Consider the following 21,043-nt stretch of genomic DNA (forward strand, 5'->3'; position numbering starts at 1 on the left):
TTCGAGAAAAAACACCACATTCGTGTACACGATGTGTAACGAATTTGGTGTTTTTTAATATTATGTGTCATACCGCATAATATTAAATTGCAAATTAAAAAACCCCCGACCCCCTGTGATCTTCCAGCCATCTTGAATTAAAAAAAAATAGATAGTGTATAGGATTTTACCCCTTAAGCCCTTATATTTTATAACATTATTGAGTGACTTGTAAAAAATATTAAATGCAACACTGTGGCCGCTGTTTGATAGATTTCCATAAAACTTATCTAAGAATAGTAAAAAAACCGGAAGGAAACCTGCAAGGAAACCGGCTTTCAAATAAAAAAAAAACCGCATCGAAATCGGTCCATTCATTTGAGGGCTACGATAGCACTTTTTTATTTTTTAACTATTACCTAGAATTTTATACAAGTATATTTATAAGACCACGACATACACGCTTTGGACAAAGTCTTATCTACGAGAGTCTACAATAAAACTCTCTGTCTCAGATAATGTTAGATGCAATCACATAAGTGGAGTAATACCTCCTCGCATTGGCTTGTATATTCGTAAGCTCCTTCGTCGAGTATACTTCTACATTTAAAAATTATTTGTACTACAAATACTGCAATGTTATAACGAAATACTAGCAGTCGCTTAGCAACGAATACTGTCCACAAAAGCCAGTGTTGTTTTTACAGAATTAACGAATAAAAACTTTACCCGTTTCACTCTACAGAGATTTCAATCGACGTAGGTATCAAATTATAGTAAATGTCTATAGTTGCTTTTATTCTTTTCACATAGAAGGTCACAGACGTCCCTGGGGGGAAGAGAGGGGGGGGGGACTGGGGAGCACTACTCCAAATTGTAAGAGTCCAAATAACAATTACTTACCCAAAAAATTGTCTAATTGAAAACCTCATTCGCTTTTGGGACGTCGGTTTCAAATGACATTTTTTTTTTCATTTTTCAACCAATACACTCTTTAGCTTCACTACAAAATCATAATTGATTGCTATTGAATGGTATGCGGTTTCTCCTTGGGGAAATTAGGCGAACCATTTAATATGAGTACACAATATAAAAATTTGTAATCAATATATTACGATTTATTATTTATAGCTCGTAAGCAACATTGGTCTAGGTTAAACACGAAATAATATATATCGTGTCATATATTATAACTTGTATAAGTCAGCCTTTACTACTTTTATAAAGCTCACATCGTAACATTGTTAGAACCTAATATTATAAAAATACGAAAGTGCGAAATTATATTTATATCTCTGTCTTTCATGTCGCATCAGACGGATTTTATACTATGGTTTTGTTTCCGGAGATAGTTAGGAGGCTCATTGATTAAGGCTAATTTTTACCCCTAGAACAGATATACCATACACGTACGTACATATTAATTACTAGTGTAAAGTTAAAGAACAGCCAAATTAGATATCCTAGTCATTCAGGTCACATTCAGTGTTTGAAAATATAGGCTTTTCTATAGTACCCCGCCTCTGCAATGAAATTTAAGTGAAGTTATTTTGTAGTAACAATAGCGGGGATGGACAATAAACCGGGGCTATGTCTTGGATAACGAACGGCTTTACCGAGCACTAATTTGTGAGAGCTATGCTGAGGCTGACCCGACGGAACTCATTGTGCCGCTAAATAAACTTCACCTATTTCCATTAATTCCCACGCACAACATGGCAGCGTATTTGTCATTTTCATACACACTGGAGTCTATCGTTATTTGCCTGACATAACATACCTATAGTGGAAGTCAATATGTCTTAAAAAGTTATGCATTTGATACTGTATTGTAACATTTTAAAACCTAATTACTTCGGCGATGTTTGAACTTTAAATCCAATTTTATTTCTCCACGACCTTGCTCCATCGCCGTGCATTATTGAGTCTACCTGTAAGGTTTTCTTTCTAAATGTATTCATTGCATGTTGCGGGTAACTATCGAACGCTAATGGAACTTTTTATGTAGGCACCCGCCATTGAACATTCGTTTTACTCTAATCCACGATGTACTTTTTCAGATTAATTATCATTGCTTGCGTTGTAGTTTAGGTCGAAATTCAACTCCGCTATAAAAGAGAATTGAGATAAATTTAATGTTTCCAGACTAGTGGTCCTATAAAATTTTGGGTTTGGGTTACATTCATACATTTATAATATATAATTAATTAATATTTAAAAATTTTATAAATGTCGTTTCTTCTCTTTCTTTTTTCTCTTTAATAATAATGCCTGTTTAATTACCTATGAACGAATTCATATGCAATGCTACACTTAATGTAATCAATATCCGTACAAAGTATATGAGAAAATTTCAATTAAATTGGCGTGCTACTATGTTATTTTAAGCGCCGAAAAAATAATTGCGCCTAAAGAGAACAGTATAAGTGACCACACCTTCTACAACGCCATTTACAAATATCGGACAATTCAATTTCATGTTGAATGTTGTTTACTTCTGATGACAAGTTGGGGTTAAAAAACCTTGACCACACGTTTTGCATTTGTAAAAATTCCAGTATAGTATGCATATTTTCGATTGAAAATATATATATTTTTATTCAATTACAATTTTCATGTAGAATATGTTTCATTGTAAAGCATGAAATAAAGACTGTCTCGAAATCAAGCGATAAAGTTAATGATCGGTTCCACTCTCTAATTAGTATCGGTCGAATCAATGTACAAGATGACAGAACGGCAATCAGTTAAACTCAAACTAAAACCATGTATTCATTCAGTTAGAGTCCTTATAAAAGCGCTTTTAAATTGTCAAAAAGTATTTTAATATTTATAATGCTAATTATTATTTTTCCTCAACCCAACACACTGTAACCAAAACTGTCAGTCATATGTCATGTAAATAAAATTGTATTAATTGATTTTGAACTACTTTCATAATTAACTGAAGCATAGATACCCATTACTTGCGCATTAATATATCGTATGTTTTGTATACATTGATAATGGACGCTTGTTAATAACCTAATAGTTTCGAAGTACAAGGCCGCGCAATGAATCATTACTGCGGCCAATTTTAATTATGTTTTTCATAAAACACAATCAATTGTTCGAAATGAATTCAAACACTGATATCAACTTTCAGTATAACCTATATAGAATAAGGTTAAAAAATATAAAAGACTCCCTAAACTGAATTCCAAAACTTTTGAAGATCATGTTCCATAATTTCAAACAACGACGTAAAGGTTCAGGCACAGATTTGTTTTACAAACGTTTCAAAAATATGATATGACGGGTTGAAGCCTACATTTATTCAGTGTTAGAAAATTATAGCAAAAAGAAAAATCTTACATTGAAACAATTCCAGAGACAGTATGATATAAAAAAAAACCTTAGGCTCTTGTTATTAAAGTACAAGTAATTCAAATGGTACTTTAGTCGGGGTCGGTGCCGCGTACCTTTCAAAAAAATCAATACAACTCGCACGCCCCGATTCACTCGCGCTTACAAGGGCACTGGCCGAATAGTAAACTTTAAGCTTATTTAACACGGTATTTATACACGTTTTATTTCATTTGTTCTGCATCTGCTACTGTAAACCATTACATTGCTCTTGATAAATCAAACATGTTTAATTCTTTTTTATAATAAAACCTAATATATTGTATTAGATTAGAATACAATTTATAGAAAGACCACAATTATCACACTTCACACTGAATATTATAAATGTGAAAGTTTGTTTGTGGATGTTTGTCCGTTAATCACGTTGAAACGACTGAATGGATTTGTATGAAATTTGGTATGCAGACAGGCTGTGCTGACAGCTGACTTGGGTGGTTGGATTTCTAGACTTTATATCCCGATTAATTGCTTCCTTGGGATAAAACAGGAATATTGATATGCGGGCGGACGGAACGAGCCTTTAGTATATTATAATAACATAGGAAAAATTGTTAAAATAGTTAATCAACACACGTTAAATATATATATTGTGTAAGTATATTATAACATGTCAACATTGTTTTAGAACCGCTACGAAACTAAGCAACATTAATTAGTCGTACCAGACCTGATCATAACTACTCCCATTTGACCCAAAGAGATAACACACAACACAACTTGTGTAAACAATTAATGTCATCAATTAAGGAACATACATGTAGGTATTACGTGCTAACATCGAAATATTAAAAACATTCACCTAATTTATGCATTTTTCTGAAAAACCTTTGTAATGGTGACGATGACTATGAAACAAGCTATATTAGAATGTTTATGTTTTCTATAATATGGACCGACTGTGAAACGCATGGCAATTTGATTGCCTTATTTGATTTTCGATGAAATATTATACACACCTATCATCACGTATAATTATTATTTTACTGACGTTATGTAAAAGCTTTCCCAACAATCTATTTGGATAAATATTGCTTTAAAAGTAACTAGCTTCACTCGCGTTGACTGCAATAATTGTAGGTACATACATCTTGGATTTACGAAAAAGAGGCATTTTTCACGACTTTAGATATCTACAATAATTTATTTTAGCAAAAAACGACTTTCAAGGACCTATCCAATGACACATATACGCATATCTTATTCAATGAAATATATTCGCATATAAATTTTCATATCCCAGTAACGTGTGTTAGTAGTCCGCTATTTATTTAATAAAATTTATATTAAATACATTGTCAAAACCCAGTGGTTTTTATATTAATGACTCACAAAAAAAAATGCAAGCCAAGTGTGAGGTCTAGAAAAGCATTGGAATTACTCTCAAAAAAAATACCTTAATGTACATTAGTTTATTAATGTAAATTGAAACCTAAACATGTAATTAGGTTTCAACCCACATTTCATGCACAAAATATATTTTTTTATAAGAGTGTCAGATATAGTTATTTACTAATGACTTAATCGAGTGCAATAATAACAAAGTTCCAAGTTCGCTTTAAAACAAAATCCATGTTCCGTCTCTCTAGCAGCGATGCGCCATATTCATCATTGAACTATTAATGAATATCGACAGTCCTTTCACGAGTAGCATGTTCAATAGAAAATAAACCACTATAAATAATATAGAAACTTCTACCATAATCGAATTGAATTTTTATTGAAGTGTAGGGTTGTAACGAATTCTTTTCACATTTGGTATCTTTCACAACATACCAAATACTAACATTCATCATTTCATATCATATTTCATTCTTCATTTCATCATTCCACATTACAAACATCAATCATTTTTGTTTGTCTGTAAAATCTCGTAAATGGTAAACTTTTGCTGAGCAACTAGAAAATTTCCTTAAAATTTAACGCTCCTCGAGCGAGAATATTTCAACAAGGTTTACCGACTCTGCAACACGCAGTGTTGCTGATATTGGCTCCTCAATATGTTGATTCAACTTTGTTGGTAAACAAATGTTTACCATAAATAGGCTTTATTGAAAAAAGTCGCCAAAGTTCCAATTTTATGAGTTCGAAAATACAAACTTTGTTCTATTCAATGGGTCTACAATTTGATTGATTGTAGTATTCACCATTCAAAATCGCATTTTCGGCCGTGTGAAAAGTACAATATGTAAAGAATTGAAAATGGGGAATGACCATGCTTTTTTTCACGCTCCACTCTATGGTACAGGAAATTTTATGACACGCAAAATCTTTATAAAACAAATCTAAAGGTGACTCAAAACTTTTTGATTGATACAAGCAGTAGATGTTATAAAATGTAATGACTACCGTAAACATAGAATTTTGGCTTTATAAATACATTTATATTATGTTCTTTGGAATTCATATGGTTACATACTGCTTTAAAATAATACACTCAACTCCAACATTTATTAATTCTTCTTCTTCTTTTCGAAGCACTTTCGAATGGTCAAAGAAATAATTTACGATCAATTCTATCAGTTTCTACAGAAAAGAGCAGATAAGATGCTGTGGTTGGACAAAATCGTTTATACAACATTTTATATTCATTAATGCTATTATAGTATATAGTTATATAGATACCATATTACAGTAGGTTCTCGCAACAAGATAAGACTCGTTGAAATCATTATTAATTAATTACATATAAATTATTTCCGAGAAATGTTACAAATATTAAGTTATGTCACCACTTTTAACGTTGGCTATTGTACCCGATTCATCGAAAATTTAGCTCTATATTAATACCCCTTGAATATCTTGAATACTGTCTCATAAAGCACAGATTAAAGGAATCAATCCCTCGCAAAGCGGAGGAAAAATCTCATATATTTTAAGCTAGCAAATACCGGTTCAATGAGGTACTTAATGCTTTACTACTCAATATGTTTTCCAGGAATTTTAATAGTGTTTTAGTAATGTGTGTGCATGCGTGGTACTAAATCGGTGACCCCGACGCCCTCTCCGTCACCTCCTACATTGGTGATCACCTACTGGAGCATCGCAACCGCGTCTCTATTATCGCCTACATTGTTGAACCCAAGAACCGAAGAATCCTCCATTAGGCCGTCCATTAGGATTTGTAACCGTAGTAATTATGGAGGTTATCTTGATGTGCACCTTAACTGTACCTACGCTTAATGTAGTCACAAAATGGCGGTCGCTTGATCAGTGCTATATTCTTCTCCTCGAAATGCTTCAATGGTGATGAGTAGAGGTGTAAAAGCCTAGTCTCATGAACATATGACGAGTCTAGAAAGTGTTTGTATGATAAAAATCATATTTCACTTGACAGTCCTGCCTTGAAGTAAAATGAAAGTTTTGCAGTTTCAAAACAGTTTCGTTTATTAAATATTTTCCTCTGACAGATGACAATTTGTCGCTAAAATGTCGCTGGGAGTGCTATACATAATACACAATATACCTACTACCTCATTGCTGTTTCATCATGTCGGTTTTGCCGAGCTTGCGTTAAAATTGCATAAATTTCTGTAGTTAAATAAATGTTGGTTTCACAAAATAAAAATATTAAAAGCTATTTCAACTGCCGTGCAAATTTGAATATACTTAATTATCTGTCATTAAGTTTCAGGCTTCGTTTTCCGATTTGTGATTCGATTTATTAAGTTGCAAAAAAGTAGATTTTCAATAAAATTGATATTATAAGCATTAAAAACCTTTTTATCTCTTCTTGAAAAAGAAACCAAAAAGTATCCATATTTTACCATTAATTCCAATCCAAGGCTTAGTTAGAAAGTCAGTGCTAGATAAATGTTTCAAAGCGATTATTGGAAAATGTACTTAACGATATCTATAAGACGATCCAATCGGTTGCAAAGGCATGATACCAAAATGGTCTCTGCAAAGCCAAAGACACAAGCCGTGGAGTGTTTGCTCTCCCCAAACGTCCGCCTGAAGGGTTTGGACATCAACAGAGACGACCTCTTTAAGAAGCCATCAAGAACCAACGCAAACAATAAAATGCATTTTCAGTTAAAGCATAAATCGTAATTTGACCAAAGCATCCTTACAATGTTCATGGGTCGGGGTTATTAAACTTTCATAAATTACACACGTTTTAGGAATTCTGCAAGTTGCATCGGTGGCGTTCATTTTGCTTGCGTTCTTGAAATTTTACAAAACATGAGGAAAGTCTCTGCATAATTCAAGAGATTCAGAATGAATTTTCTGTACATATTTGTATGCTGTATAGAGCGAACGCTGGCAGAGGGTAAAATGCTTGACATTATGTTACTAATAATAATAAAAATGTATATACATATACAAATGTATCTAGTGCTATACGGAAATTTTAATTTTATTTTCATATTTATTATATGTATAGATTATCATCTCTGGTACTATTGACCACCAAAAACAGTCTGCAGTAGTTTTATTATAATATCAATAATAAGATTATAATAATGATTATAAATAAAACGTTGATACCCGTTTTTGTAAGTCATATTTAATAAGCTTAGATTTTACGTTAACAGTTAATAAGGAGGAAACTACAAATGTTTAGTAAGTATTCGTGAATTCAAGTATCTCATTCAAGTCAAACGCCCACTTGAATCAAGACTGAGCTTTGCTTTAATAAACAATTAAGAGGGTGCTTCTTGTGTGTTTAATATTTAAGATTGATTGAGATAGATACTGATTTTGTAAACATTCAGTCCTTTTATAAGTTCTTATGTAGAATACGATTGCCTACTTAATATTTTAAATGCGACAGTTATTTTGTCTGTCCGTTTGTCTCTTTTTCAGGCTTAAACCACTGTACTGATTTGGATGAAATGAAATAGTATAAGCAAATAGAAAACGGTAACCGACAATTCCTATTCGGACCAGATGACGATATTTTCGAATTCAGCAAAAAAAATCACATCAATCTGTTGAAATCCCACGGAGTTATCGATTAATAAAAAATTCAGACGAATTGTGAACCTTCTTCGTTCTTGGGAATATCGGTTGATAAAAAAACAATCTTAATAGTGCGGTTCGATCCCTACAAGCGATTACGGCACCAACCACAAATAATAAGTTTGTCGTACGCTACGACGATCGACGAAGATAGAATTCCTGATAGATTTTAGCTATAATTCATGAAACATAAAATATCCCTAGATTTTATTGATGTGTACACGTTGCCGTAAACTGGTAGCATAAAAACAGTGATCCATAACATAATGCTTAGATTTAAATTAATTATTTTTCGGTAGCTATAATCAATCTAGCTGTTATTACCATCTTACGGCTTCATATATATATAATATATAGAAATAAAAGGGATAGGTCACTGAACGTACGAGTTTCGAGATGAAAATTTCCAGAAAGTTACTAGACGGTCGCTAACAACAGATTTTTCAATAGTAGTCCATCTCGGATATTGCATGTTTGTTTGAATTGCCTTAATTTTATGCGTTACGTATTTGATATGAAATTTGGCGGGTCATTCGACGAGTCGAGTCCCTAAGCCTTACTGCAGAATCCGTTCTAAAGGGAATTTAGAATTTTTATACTGCAATAAGACGTAGGGCTCTCGCAAAATTCGTGAATGGTTTCATATTTTCTGTCCTACAAACTTGAAATCAATTTGGGAGGTAGTTGATACACAGTTAGTAAAAGTCCGTTGAAGAAGGGTTTTTGCAATAGGGCCGGGCCGTGTAAAAACGCCTGAAGATTTGGGGATCTCGTACGATTGTATTATTTTCATGCCCTGCATTCGTTATCTTATATTTAAAATTCCCGTGTAATAATGTTAGTTACCTTACTCTTCCGAAACGGGTGGACCGATATAAATGAAATTTTGTGTGCATATCGGGTAGGTTTAACAATCAGCCAACATATATTTTTTATAACCGTCAATAAGAATAAGACATAAGAGCGTTTGCCGAGTCAGCTAGTAATGCTATATACTTGAAGTTCTCGAAGTAAATAGCTATTAGAAGACCGGTAAATTTTGTAATAGGGCTGGCCGGTTTTTGTTTATTTGTAATCTACATTTACAGGGCTGCAATCTTAATATTGAGATAGTTAATCTCTGCGAAATGCTTATTAATTTTTGTTAGTGTTACAAGCTGAAAGTGAGCAGAACGGTTGAATACGTATATATTACGAACAGATGTTATGACAGGGCCGGTTTTCATATAACTTTCTAGCTGTTTGGCGCAGCCTCGCCCGCGTGTTCAAAGAGAATCTCCATAGAAATGAGATGTTACATCGCTGTAAAAGTAACTTCAGCCACGACCTCACTATCTCCAACCAAAAGAATCATAACTATTCAAGTAAATATTTTTTTTTTTACAAAACCCCTGACCCAGCCATATGCATATTAATTGCATGTTTGATCCGAAATTTGGCATTCTCTATCTATGACCGATTTTCATCAATTATAGCTAAAATGTTTTTAAAAATAAATAAACAACTCAATCAAAATCGGACCATCCGTTAGAGAGTTTCGATACAAGCAGACAAAGATCGACAAAACATCGCCCCGTTTGGATATGAATAAAAAACAATTTTTTTCGCATTTCTTGTTGGTATGTTCTTACCTATACAACTGTTATTCACATATAACCACATCAACTATCAACTTTAAGACACAGTTACGGAAAAATTCCTTTAAACATCAATAATAAGCCCACTGGAAATAAATAATGGCGGAAGAAAGTGCACAGTCTAGTTTAATTAAGTTTATACCTCTCAATATCTACAGAGGATTGTGCTGGCGACCGATGATGGAGCATTTTCCTCGGGCGATTGCATCTCATTGAAGCGATGTTATTTCAAAGATTAATTTTGCCAATACATAAATCTTAGCAAGCATTGAGTATCTATAGTTATGACACCAAATTGTTATAGGAATTAATTATTATATTGTTTAGTTCAGCGAAAGTCGTAGTACAAAACTGTTAATATTGTTTAGTTTTACAAAAATCGTCGGCAATGTGACGAATCTATGAAATTAGTGCTTTATTTGCAGAAGTTAAATATTCGTTAATCATCTTAATAATTCGGTGAATAAAGTCTATTTTTAAATACACTAGGCATTTTAATTTTAAAGACAACAATTAACTGTATACGTTTTCATTAATACGCATAATTAGAGAGAAAATATTGCGATTATTTTCTCGTTGTACAATACAACGAATGAGCCCCATTTCCTTTGGCCTATGTAGATTGCATCGCCTTTGAAACATTCTACGTCAACAAAAGAATTATAAAGTGGCACAGTGAGCAATATGAGTGGAAATATCAAAAATTCATACGCGTAGCGTCGTGCCTACGTCACAATCGTATCGTCGTACACGATTATATCACGTATGTATGTATTGATATCCGCATCCATTATGGAACAATTTCCCGCGACCACACATGTTTTCCGTTAAGATCCTTATTCCCAATAAAAATTTCTTTATAATTCGCATATAATTTACATAGTAGGTAAATAGGTATTATGTACCTAAAGGTATCATTTTGACCTTTCCTTGAAATCATGAATATAACACAGAATCCTTATATTAATTGAGGATCATTTGAAATTTTAACGTGAATATTTTAACATAATTACAAAAAGGAAAATGGCAGGCAATACAATTTTAATTAAGAAATTTTCTAATAGAATCTAGTATCGTTGAAAGCAAACAAAAGAGAAGGGCGGGATGGACTTTTCCTTATTAGTAAAAGTGTGTTCTTAGTCTTGGTAATTTTCAACGCTATTAATGTTTGATGAATGGATAGAAGTTCGATATTAATCTTAAAAGATGTTAACTTGAAAAGAAGCGCTTTTAACTTGAAGGTACATTGAAAATGGAGCATACTGTTATGCTCAATTTCAACGTTAGGTGTACGATCGCAATATTAATAAGATTTGAGACATAGTATTTTTTGTGTTTGATTTTACGCGAGTATTATACATTTAGAAATTAAACGAACACTTTTCAATCTCCCCGTAAAGTGTTCGAAACGTCGGGTTAATAATATAATTAATAAATCGCGTTTAAAATCCGTTAAAAAGTATTTAATTTCTAAAAGATTTGAGACGATAAAGAAATGATAAAATTGCACACGTAGATTTATTTTAAATATTCATTTATTAATGATTCATTGTTTATATAAACCATAGAAAAAAGATGATAATCATTTTAACAATGGATTTCGTATACAATTAGCGGCCTTATGGCTATAAGCCTTTTCTTCCAGGCGACCGACGGGTAAAGGATAAATACATGTGGTATACATCTGTTATCTGTTCTTGTTATATATTTGAGTGTATTCATATGGGACCTTTTTAAATTACTATAACAGATGTGTTTATAACTAATAGGGGCACTCGAGCTAGACGCAACAAAAAGCATTTTCAGTATCCTTTGATTGTTCACGCATATAAATTAATTATTAAGGTCTAATGGCCACCCACTATGGCTTATTAATTAAAGAAATTACGGTAAATCGTCGCATCCATCCAGCGGGGCGCTCGCTTGTATTACACTCAGAATAAATAGAAATAATATTGAATGCAAAGTTGTTTTAAAGCGAAATTGTATACCTTTTTCATTTGAATTGAAAAAGCTAACAATGTCACATCGAAGCATCGTCCGCCTATGGTTTATATTCTAGCTTCTAGCTCAGCATGACGTTTTGCCGTGGGATCAATCCATATCCATAACAAATACTATTTGAACCGGTTCGCCGAATTCACACTCACATGCATAATACCCAGCCTTCGCATATTGAAACGCCATGTAGATACTGGGAACTAGCTGCATAAATAGAATTCTACTAACACGACGCTTTGACAGCTTATTAACTTTATATGTACAACTGCTACAAAAAGGGTCGGTGTAGAAAACGAAGTGAGAACCTACGTTGCTACTTATAAGTCGTTTAAGAATTTCTTTTGAATTAACGATGTTTTTAGTATTTATGTGGTATGTATATAAATATGTTAGGTTAGTTACTTATACAGAATGAACTGTTGAGCATAAAGCACAAAATGCTTCTTCAATCAATCAATTATTATTGTTATTACAATCAATTCCAAATAAAAAAAATATGTAAAGACTATGAACTGGTCGAAATCTATGCGTTTGAAATTAAATTTAATACTTACTCCTCTGGGAAAGGAGCGGCGCCCTCCTCTTGGCCGGGTGCATTGATGTGGTACACGCAGAAATTGTCAAGCACATCTTGCATGTCCTTATGATTGAAAAAGGTCTCAAAACTTAAATCTGTAAACAAATACAAATAGATTATATGAAAATTTGATTCCTACTACGAAATATCTGAGATGCTTCAAACGCTTTTCTATTTATGAACAGTCGCCTATTGAAACATTGAAAATTGAGAACTTTTGAAAGAATAGAAAAATTTGACCACGAGGCGGGTTTCGAACCCGCGTTTGCCAAACCGTAGCAAGGCCTAGCCCCGTTCAACTTCAAAATTTCTCATTGGAAATTATTTAATTTTAAGATGTTAAAAGTCCATTATATAAATCTAGGAACGTGTACATTATACAATATCATAATTCAGTTGAAACTTTTTTATCATGCTGTTGCAAGCTATTAATATACCGCTGACCCCAAAACCAAATTAATATATTTCGATACACTGAACAATTTCGCAACGCATACCAATATGTAAAGTGCAAATCCACAATAATTTTATATTTCGCGAAGCATGTCTTGTTGGAAAACCAGATCTCAAGCTGAAGATGCATTTGCTAAGCTGGCATCCAAGTTCGCAGAAAAGTTTTCAATTTTATATGAGAATTCGCGCAATATATAAAATTAAAAATTTTATTTTTATATTAAACTTCAATAACTTTAGTTCAGCTCCAATCCGTAAACATGTTAAGTTATTAAGGAAACAGTCAAAATCTAATGTTTAATTTATTATCTATCAATAACGAATGTCGTCCAGGTAAAATTTAATAAAATTTCCTTGACTTACGTACCAAATTTTTCATAAATTTTATAAGTTCAAAGTTTTATAAGTTAAATTTCAGATTTGTTTCAGTTCTGTTAAGTTTCGGGCAGGTTATTATTTAAAGTTATTAAAATATTTTAATGACACATTTATTTATTTACAAATTCATTTTTAATGTATTTGTTGTACGAACATTTTCGTATCGATAATATACGATAATATTTAACCATTTTAATGTCCATAACAAGATAAAGACAACTGCTAAGTTTTTCTTATGACATTCATCCTTTATATAATACTTCTAAGGGTTTATATCATAAACTTTATTCGTTTTACAAAATAATAAATTTGTTTAAAAAATATAGACCGAGGTTGTTTGTGGAAAAGTGAATTAAGTAATTGAATTGACACAGCTCGTTTTAGGTATAGCGTTCAGAAAGCAATTTGAACAATTCGTTTAGACTGTGTAGTCGGTTTCAATGAAAAGTTATATTTTATTTATAACTAGATGACCGACAAAAGTTTATAATTATTAAAATTCACAAATTAAAAATATTGGAAGCTGTTTTTTTTTTTGTTCGTTTGTTTGCGTATAATGCTCTGTAAATAATAAGAAAACTTTTTTAGTGCATTGTAGTGCAACAATATATAAAAAAACATCTTTTAAAAAGGTAAAATTTATGCAAACATTCTTAAATAAAACGCCGACCAGGAAAGAAGAAACTAAAGCTTTAAATCGATGTTTCCAAAAACGACCGATGATTTTCATACCGTCATGTTGTAGCTTTTTTTTTTCCTGAGCTACATCCATTACCGTCGATAGAGCACTCAATATTATAAAAGACCTAACCATTGGACCCAGCTCGGCTCTGGAATGTCTGGGGCGACTAGAATATAGATAGGAATTAGTTACATAAACCAAAAAGCTCGCTGAAGATAAAGCCATTGTCGCTTCGGAATAATGCAGCATTTCTCCAATTCCCTTCGAATGTGTACAGTAAAACATTCTTTGAATTTTAAAATTTGTTATATCTTTATTACTAACGAAATTAAATAAATGTATTGGATCCGATTGAGTAATTCTATTATTGAGAAGCTGACGTACACGTAACTTAATATACATAAATTACGTGTCTTATTGTTTGTCCGAGTTGGACTCGTAAACTACTCAACCAATTTTAATCAAATTTGCACACCATGTGCAGTTTGATTCAACTTAGAAGATAGGATAGTTTATATTATTTCGATAAATGACTGCCCGGGCGGAGCCGGGGAGTACAGCTCTATATATAGTACTAGCTGCACCCCGCGGTTTCACCCGAGTAAATCCGTATCCCGTAGGAATATCGGGATAAAACGTTGCCTATATTCCAGTTGTCCAGCTATCTACGCACCAAATTTAATTGCAATCGGTTCTGTAGTTTTTGCGTGAAAGAGCAACAAACACACACACACCCTTAAAAACTTTCGCATTTATAATATTAGTAGGAAGTAGGATAAACAATAGCCTAATGCCATGAAAATGTCAGTACAAATCTTTCTCGCTACTTTATGATGTCTTCTGTTATCATATTATTATTCATTTAACTATATATTGAGTCTCATAAATTGTATCGACATTCAATTATTTTGTCTTATTAATAAAGAGTTTAAAAAAAGTGTAGTTAGCTATTTTGAAACGAGACTGGGGGTCTGACGTCGCTAATACGGTTAATCGAAACAGTATCGATTAAACTGGTCGAAGTTCATTCCCCATGAGGCGAGGTTTTTAAGCAATTACAAGTGATAAAAAACACGATAGGAGCTTGTACAATATAGGTGATGCTCGAACCGAGAAATTTACATAGAATATTTTAATAAACTAGACGCAACTAGACTGAAGGGAGCATTTAATCAGGGTAAAAAGTGTCCTATCAGCAATGCCAGATTATAGCCTGTATACCAAATTTCATCAAAATCCGCATGATTATTAATAAGCATGATTGCCAGACAAACATACAAACAAACTTTCAAATTTATAATAGTAGCGAGATGTATTGTATCAAATGAAGAAATTATATGTGAGTTACATTATTGCATCCATTCAAATTGAAAGTATGACATATAAAAGAAAATACTGCCTTGATTCAAACACGAATAGGACACCATCAAAGGTTACACATACAAAGAGATGAAAGTAAATTAGGACCCTCCCCTCATTTGAAATAACGGAAAGCGGACAAAGTAGGAACCAACAGCTTGTTCATAATAAGGCTTTAAATTGATCGTGAATTCCTTTATGGAAAAATGGTCATTTATTGAAACAGAAGATGTTTGCTATCATAACAATTTTATTTATGTCATCTTTTAAATATTATTTTTTTAAAAAGCCTTCTTCCTTCCTATGTACACAGGCCTAATAATGAATATCTATAATAATAATAATGAATAACTTCAAATTCCTTTTTTAAATTGTGTCAGCGTGAATATGTAAACAATCAAATATCTAGGTTTACTTTCGCAGAAGACGCTTAACTAGAACAAGTGTCTTCTATTCCAATTAAAACAAATCTCAACGTTCATCGTGATAACAGAGCTTGTCCGTATGACCCAAAATCTTTAAAAGGAGCTTTAAAAGCCAAGCGCTGCTTCAAATTAATAAAAAGTAAATAAAATAAAATAGTACCTATATTTTAGTTTGAGTTCGTTGCGATAAAAGGAAAAAACGATCACAAAAACATTCCGAATTCGAATATTGGTTCTAAACAATACTTCAATATATATAAGCTAATAACTTGGTATACACAGTTTCGTGTCATGGTGCCAAGTGACTTTTGAACATCAGCGAACTTATCTAAAGTAATAATTTATTTATTCATTTAATTTTCAATAGGTTAGTTAGCATACCTTGTTTTTTAACGTAAAATCCTGAAGAAAAATAAAATAACATGAATTAAATGCATCATGTAAAGCAAGCTAACGATAACGTTGAAAGGCTGAAAATCGATAGATTTTGCATAATGAATGCATATGAAACATGTGAAAATGGGTCAGCATTGTTGTAAAATCTAGATTGTAAAAACAGCTTAAACCCCTTTTGGATCGCTAAAGTCCATTTCAACGAACAATAAAAGAACGCGCCGGCTGCAAGCATTCTTCTATATTTTCTGTTCCATTAATGTTTGAATGAGAAGACGCCAACACTATACAATGCTATATAACTACGTGGTTATAGATTAATGCTATTGGTCTTCTTTAATTGAATTCTTCACAAAATTTTATTATAATTAAAAAATACCCTGATTGCCTTTTGTGTTAAAACGGCCGACATATTATGTTGATTTTGAAATTTGACATATACAGATAATAGTGTACAATATTTAAATAGTCACGCCCTTTCATTTTATATCCACAAAGAAGGAATTGTGAAGAACCTTTAATCCGACCACTACTACCATCATGAAAACTGGGTTTTAAACGAAAAAAAAAACAAACTACATCGAAAACGGCAACGACGACGGACAAACACATCAACACGGATATCAACTTCATACTTATAAAATTCCACTTTTTGATGCAGGTAAGAAATAAATTAAATCGAAGTGTTCCAATCAATTGTGGATTTTAATTAAATATGATCTAACATTAGCCAAGTTTAAAAACATATATATCAAAAGTTGCCATTGATTTTGAAGAAGTTCTTTTCGTATCTAGAAAATGAATGAGGTATCCAAAGGGTACATAATTTTCTGTACTTGACGAAGACACAGGCGTCAACTATTTGTTAATAATATATCGTTGACCCCGTCTGTCTTCTGTTTAAAAGAAGCTTGCTGTCTCATATTTATAAGAATGGCTGTTACTTTCCGCGCCACAACATCGTGAAATGTAGTATGAAATTCGATGTTGTCATTGGCATGTAGGTACGCTGTGAATAAGAACATCGCATACAAAAATATACTCATTTTCCTCATAACAATAAATTCACAAATTTTGTTAGTGGGTATTTTAATAACTCTGTTTAATCCTATATTTGATTGTTATTATTTCTTAAAACAAAACTTAGAAAAGACGAATCGAAAGAGAAAAAAAACAATTAAAAATATCTTTAATAAAACGTAGTTTACGTGTGCATAGGACCGTGGATGTTCTAGACAGGGTAGTGATTAAAACATACTGATGAATGCTTTCCAATCTCTCAGTCATAACAGAATTAACAATTGAAAATAGAAACAGGTAGGTCAAACATATGACCTATTTTACATCCAAATTAAAAGTAAATAAAACAAAATCGTTCGTTTCATAAAACCGTTAAAATCTTTCACATTTTTATGCAACAGAAACTGCAGATTACATCTAAATAAATCTGCTGCTATTTAGACATTAAAGGTTATCGATTCGTCCTCATTAATTTCATCAAATCCTCGAATAATGGGTGTTAATAGAGACTGATGAGTCGATCAATGCTTCTAGTATTCAAGCAGTATAATTTTAACCACTAGGCCAGTTACTTATGTTTATAAGTAACTGATAATAATAATGATATGATCTTTTATATAAAAAGAAAAGAAAAAGATGAAGTTAATAATTTTAATGGATAGCAAAGGTCACTGAATGTTACATAACCATCTACGTCTTGGAGTTTTCACGAAAACGAAACGCGACGGAAAAGAGGCAGCCTACTAAATCCGTAGCGACGTACCTACTACTTGGAATTACTGAATGAAAAAGTGAATTTACGTAACATTCCCAGTGTTTTATTCAGACGCTGTTACGATAATGAATACTAATTAGGACTTATTTTTAAACTCCAATTTTATTTACGAATATACACTGGAATTATTCAATGGTGTGATTTGTCTGTTTGTATCCGAAACTAGTTATCGTTCTAATTTCATCATGCGACGGTACGCATAAATGGTGAACCCGACTCATTTAGGGATTAGATTTTAGCCGCTTGTGTTGAATCCTAGCGTTGATTTAATACCGTGTTTGTACTGCTACTGACATTTCATTGAATACGAAGCGAGCATTTATGAATTTTAAGCAGGGTTGGTTATTGAACACGCTGCAATACCTTTAATTACGATTATATTGTTATCCATCATGTAGGTAAAATAACTTAAAAGGCTTGAGGTACGAACACCAACATTTTCATGAGTATTAGTGAAAAATACTACATATGTATGTACTCAGTGTATTTGGTAATAATTGTTCCTAATTGAACAAAAAATTGACAATTAGTAATTTGGTAAACGATGCCTTGCCATATTGGGGTAGAAACAATGAAGCCTGAAATCCTATGACGATAGTTTGAAGTTAGTTGATAATTGCCCATTATTGTCGTTACAAACTTGATAAAGTCTGTTAAATTGCAAAGTCAGAGTTTAACACAATTGTTAGTATACTTGCTTGTTATTCATTATTATCTGTATAGCGATGGTATACACTTGTAAACCAGAATCGGCAAACCAGTCATTACGTAAGTCCGTAGCAAGTAACTCGCTCGAATAGACTCTTGCGATAACTGCCTGAAAATGCATTTATGAAGGTTGTTGGTCATTGGTCAGCTGTAGGGAATTATTGTTAGTGATATAATGCTTGCTCTCCGGGTAATTTTGTAAAGCAGATTTCTTTTATACTACACATAATTAGGATATGAAAAGAATATACACATGTAATGTGATACACATGTGTCGATTGCAGCGATAGAGACTTAGAAGTTGAGATTATTTATTAAACACGACCTAATTTTTTGTACACTCATAGTAAAAAAGTTTAAAGTACCTATGAATTATTACTAAAATATTACTTACCTATTATTCAAATGTTGGATACTAAATAGCAAAATAATGGTCACTATTTTTTATATATGTAGTTATTAATTCTATATCGCGGTCACTCTTTGAAAATAATTTTAGAACTGCTTTCTGAACTGGTAAATAATTTCTAAATAACAACGATACAAACGTGGTTATAATAATTCTTTGAAAACGTTCCTAGTTTGAGTATAAAAAATTATTCAAGTTTCACATACAAAATAATAGTATGAAAAAAATTGTATAAGAATTTTACACAACTGGAAAATGCTTCCCGAAATAGAACGCATCGTTTGAATTGCGCAAGCGACAAAACTCACGCCTAAGTAATTAAAAATGCGATATACAAAAATATCACCATTCAAATGCACATTTCATTAATTTGTTTCTAAGCAACTTCTTTATATTTACTATATTTGTATGTACTATTATTTATATGAACATTAAAAATCTTGTAGCCTAACTCTGAAATACATGTCTGAATAATTATTTTATTTTATTCAACCGACATCAGAAAATAAGGTTATCAATTCAATTGAATTTTTTTTTTATAACTTCTTATTTGGTGAACCGTTAATTTTTTTATATGTGGTTCCACTTATTTAGTTCTGGTTTAGTTCTGGCAACACGAAGGCAGGTTTAGTTTTTTTTTTTTGTTAAAAACAATTATTCCTCAATATATTTGTTTACTTTATTTGGAATTTTGTATGTAAATCCAATACAGTATTGTCAATTTACAATTAACTTTGGTCTCATAGTAATCGCGAATACATAAATAAAAACGCATACATACATATAAACGCATAATAAAAAGGCAATTTTTATTATTTTTACTAATAATGAAAAGAATAACGAATTATTTACGGACATAATTTATCATAAACAAAAGCGTTGAAATATATTTTGAGAGCATATAAGATACGGCAAGGTAATCTTTATTAAATTGCAATTAAGCTAGTCAAAGCTGCGTATGTTTGTGGTTCGTTAGAGAAATAAACCATACAAGACTTAAGCATGCGCCTGAAATATTTACTCTCGCAATATTCAAACAATAACTAGTTTACAGAAGCATATTTGTATGTGTATTTCTTATTACACTTTCTTTATATCTTTGCGTCGTTTCAAATTGTATGTCACTTGACCTAAGTGCACTCGGTATACATAAGTGCAATTTATTTCTCAACTAAGTGACCTATTTTTTCTGTAAAGGATCATTAATGTTTATAGCAAACGTATAACCTTAGTTTGAGGTGAAATTTACTATTAAAGGAATCGATAAATAGCGTACATTTTAAGATATCGCGCGGTAAACGCAATAAGGTAAATGCTAATGAGCATAATAAAATAATACATATACACAAACAGAAATGAGCGCATTACGATATTATTTTTTTATTTAGGAATCGACAATTCATGTTTCGGCCGCACTGGGGAAGTATCACACCCATACAGGAAACCGGCGTGAAATAGTAGTATGTTACTGTGCTTCATACGGTGAGTGGGGAAGCTGGAGCGCGTTTCCTTTTCCTCACCCTTCCCAGTACATTCCTTCTTTACAGTCGTTAATCCTTTCCTTAACCCTTAACCCTTAAAAGCGCATTCGCAGAGGCGCTACCCATGCGAATGTTCATGGGAGGTGATGATCGCTTACCATCCGGAGAAATAGCAACTCAGTTTACAGAACGTCAGCAGTTGTCAGCTATGACGTTAAAAAAATACATTTTATTTGATATTGACTATTTACTCTCTGAGTCATGTTGGATCCAATAATAAACTGTAACTGCAATCCACAATATTAAAAACTCTAACTCGTTCAATGCTACAACTCTGTCGGCAGTTTGAAAGAAAATAACTAAGTAGTAAGTTCCACCCTCGAAACTTTTATTCCA

At 32.3% G+C, this 21,043-nt stretch overlaps 1 protein-coding gene across 3 annotated transcripts in view; it reads right to left on the reverse strand.

Annotated features, from left to right (window-relative positions):
• LOC119835900 (protein NDRG4-like) overlaps window positions 1-21,043 on the reverse strand; it is a 42,461-nt gene that overhangs the window by 12,507 nt on the left and 8,911 nt on the right. For all 3 annotated transcript variants that reach the window (XM_038361006.1, XM_038361007.1, XM_038361008.1), the window contains one exon: window positions 12,542-12,659. In XM_038361006.1, the coding sequence (XP_038216934.1) occupies window positions 12,542-12,659 (118 nt within the window). The remainder of the gene's footprint in view (window positions 1-12,541; window positions 12,660-21,043) is intronic.

The sequence above is a fragment of the Zerene cesonia genome, chromosome Z (assembly GCF_012273895.1).
Source record: "Zerene cesonia ecotype Mississippi chromosome Z, Zerene_cesonia_1.1, whole genome shotgun sequence".
Lineage (NCBI taxonomy): Eukaryota > Metazoa > Arthropoda > Insecta > Lepidoptera > Pieridae > Zerene > Zerene cesonia.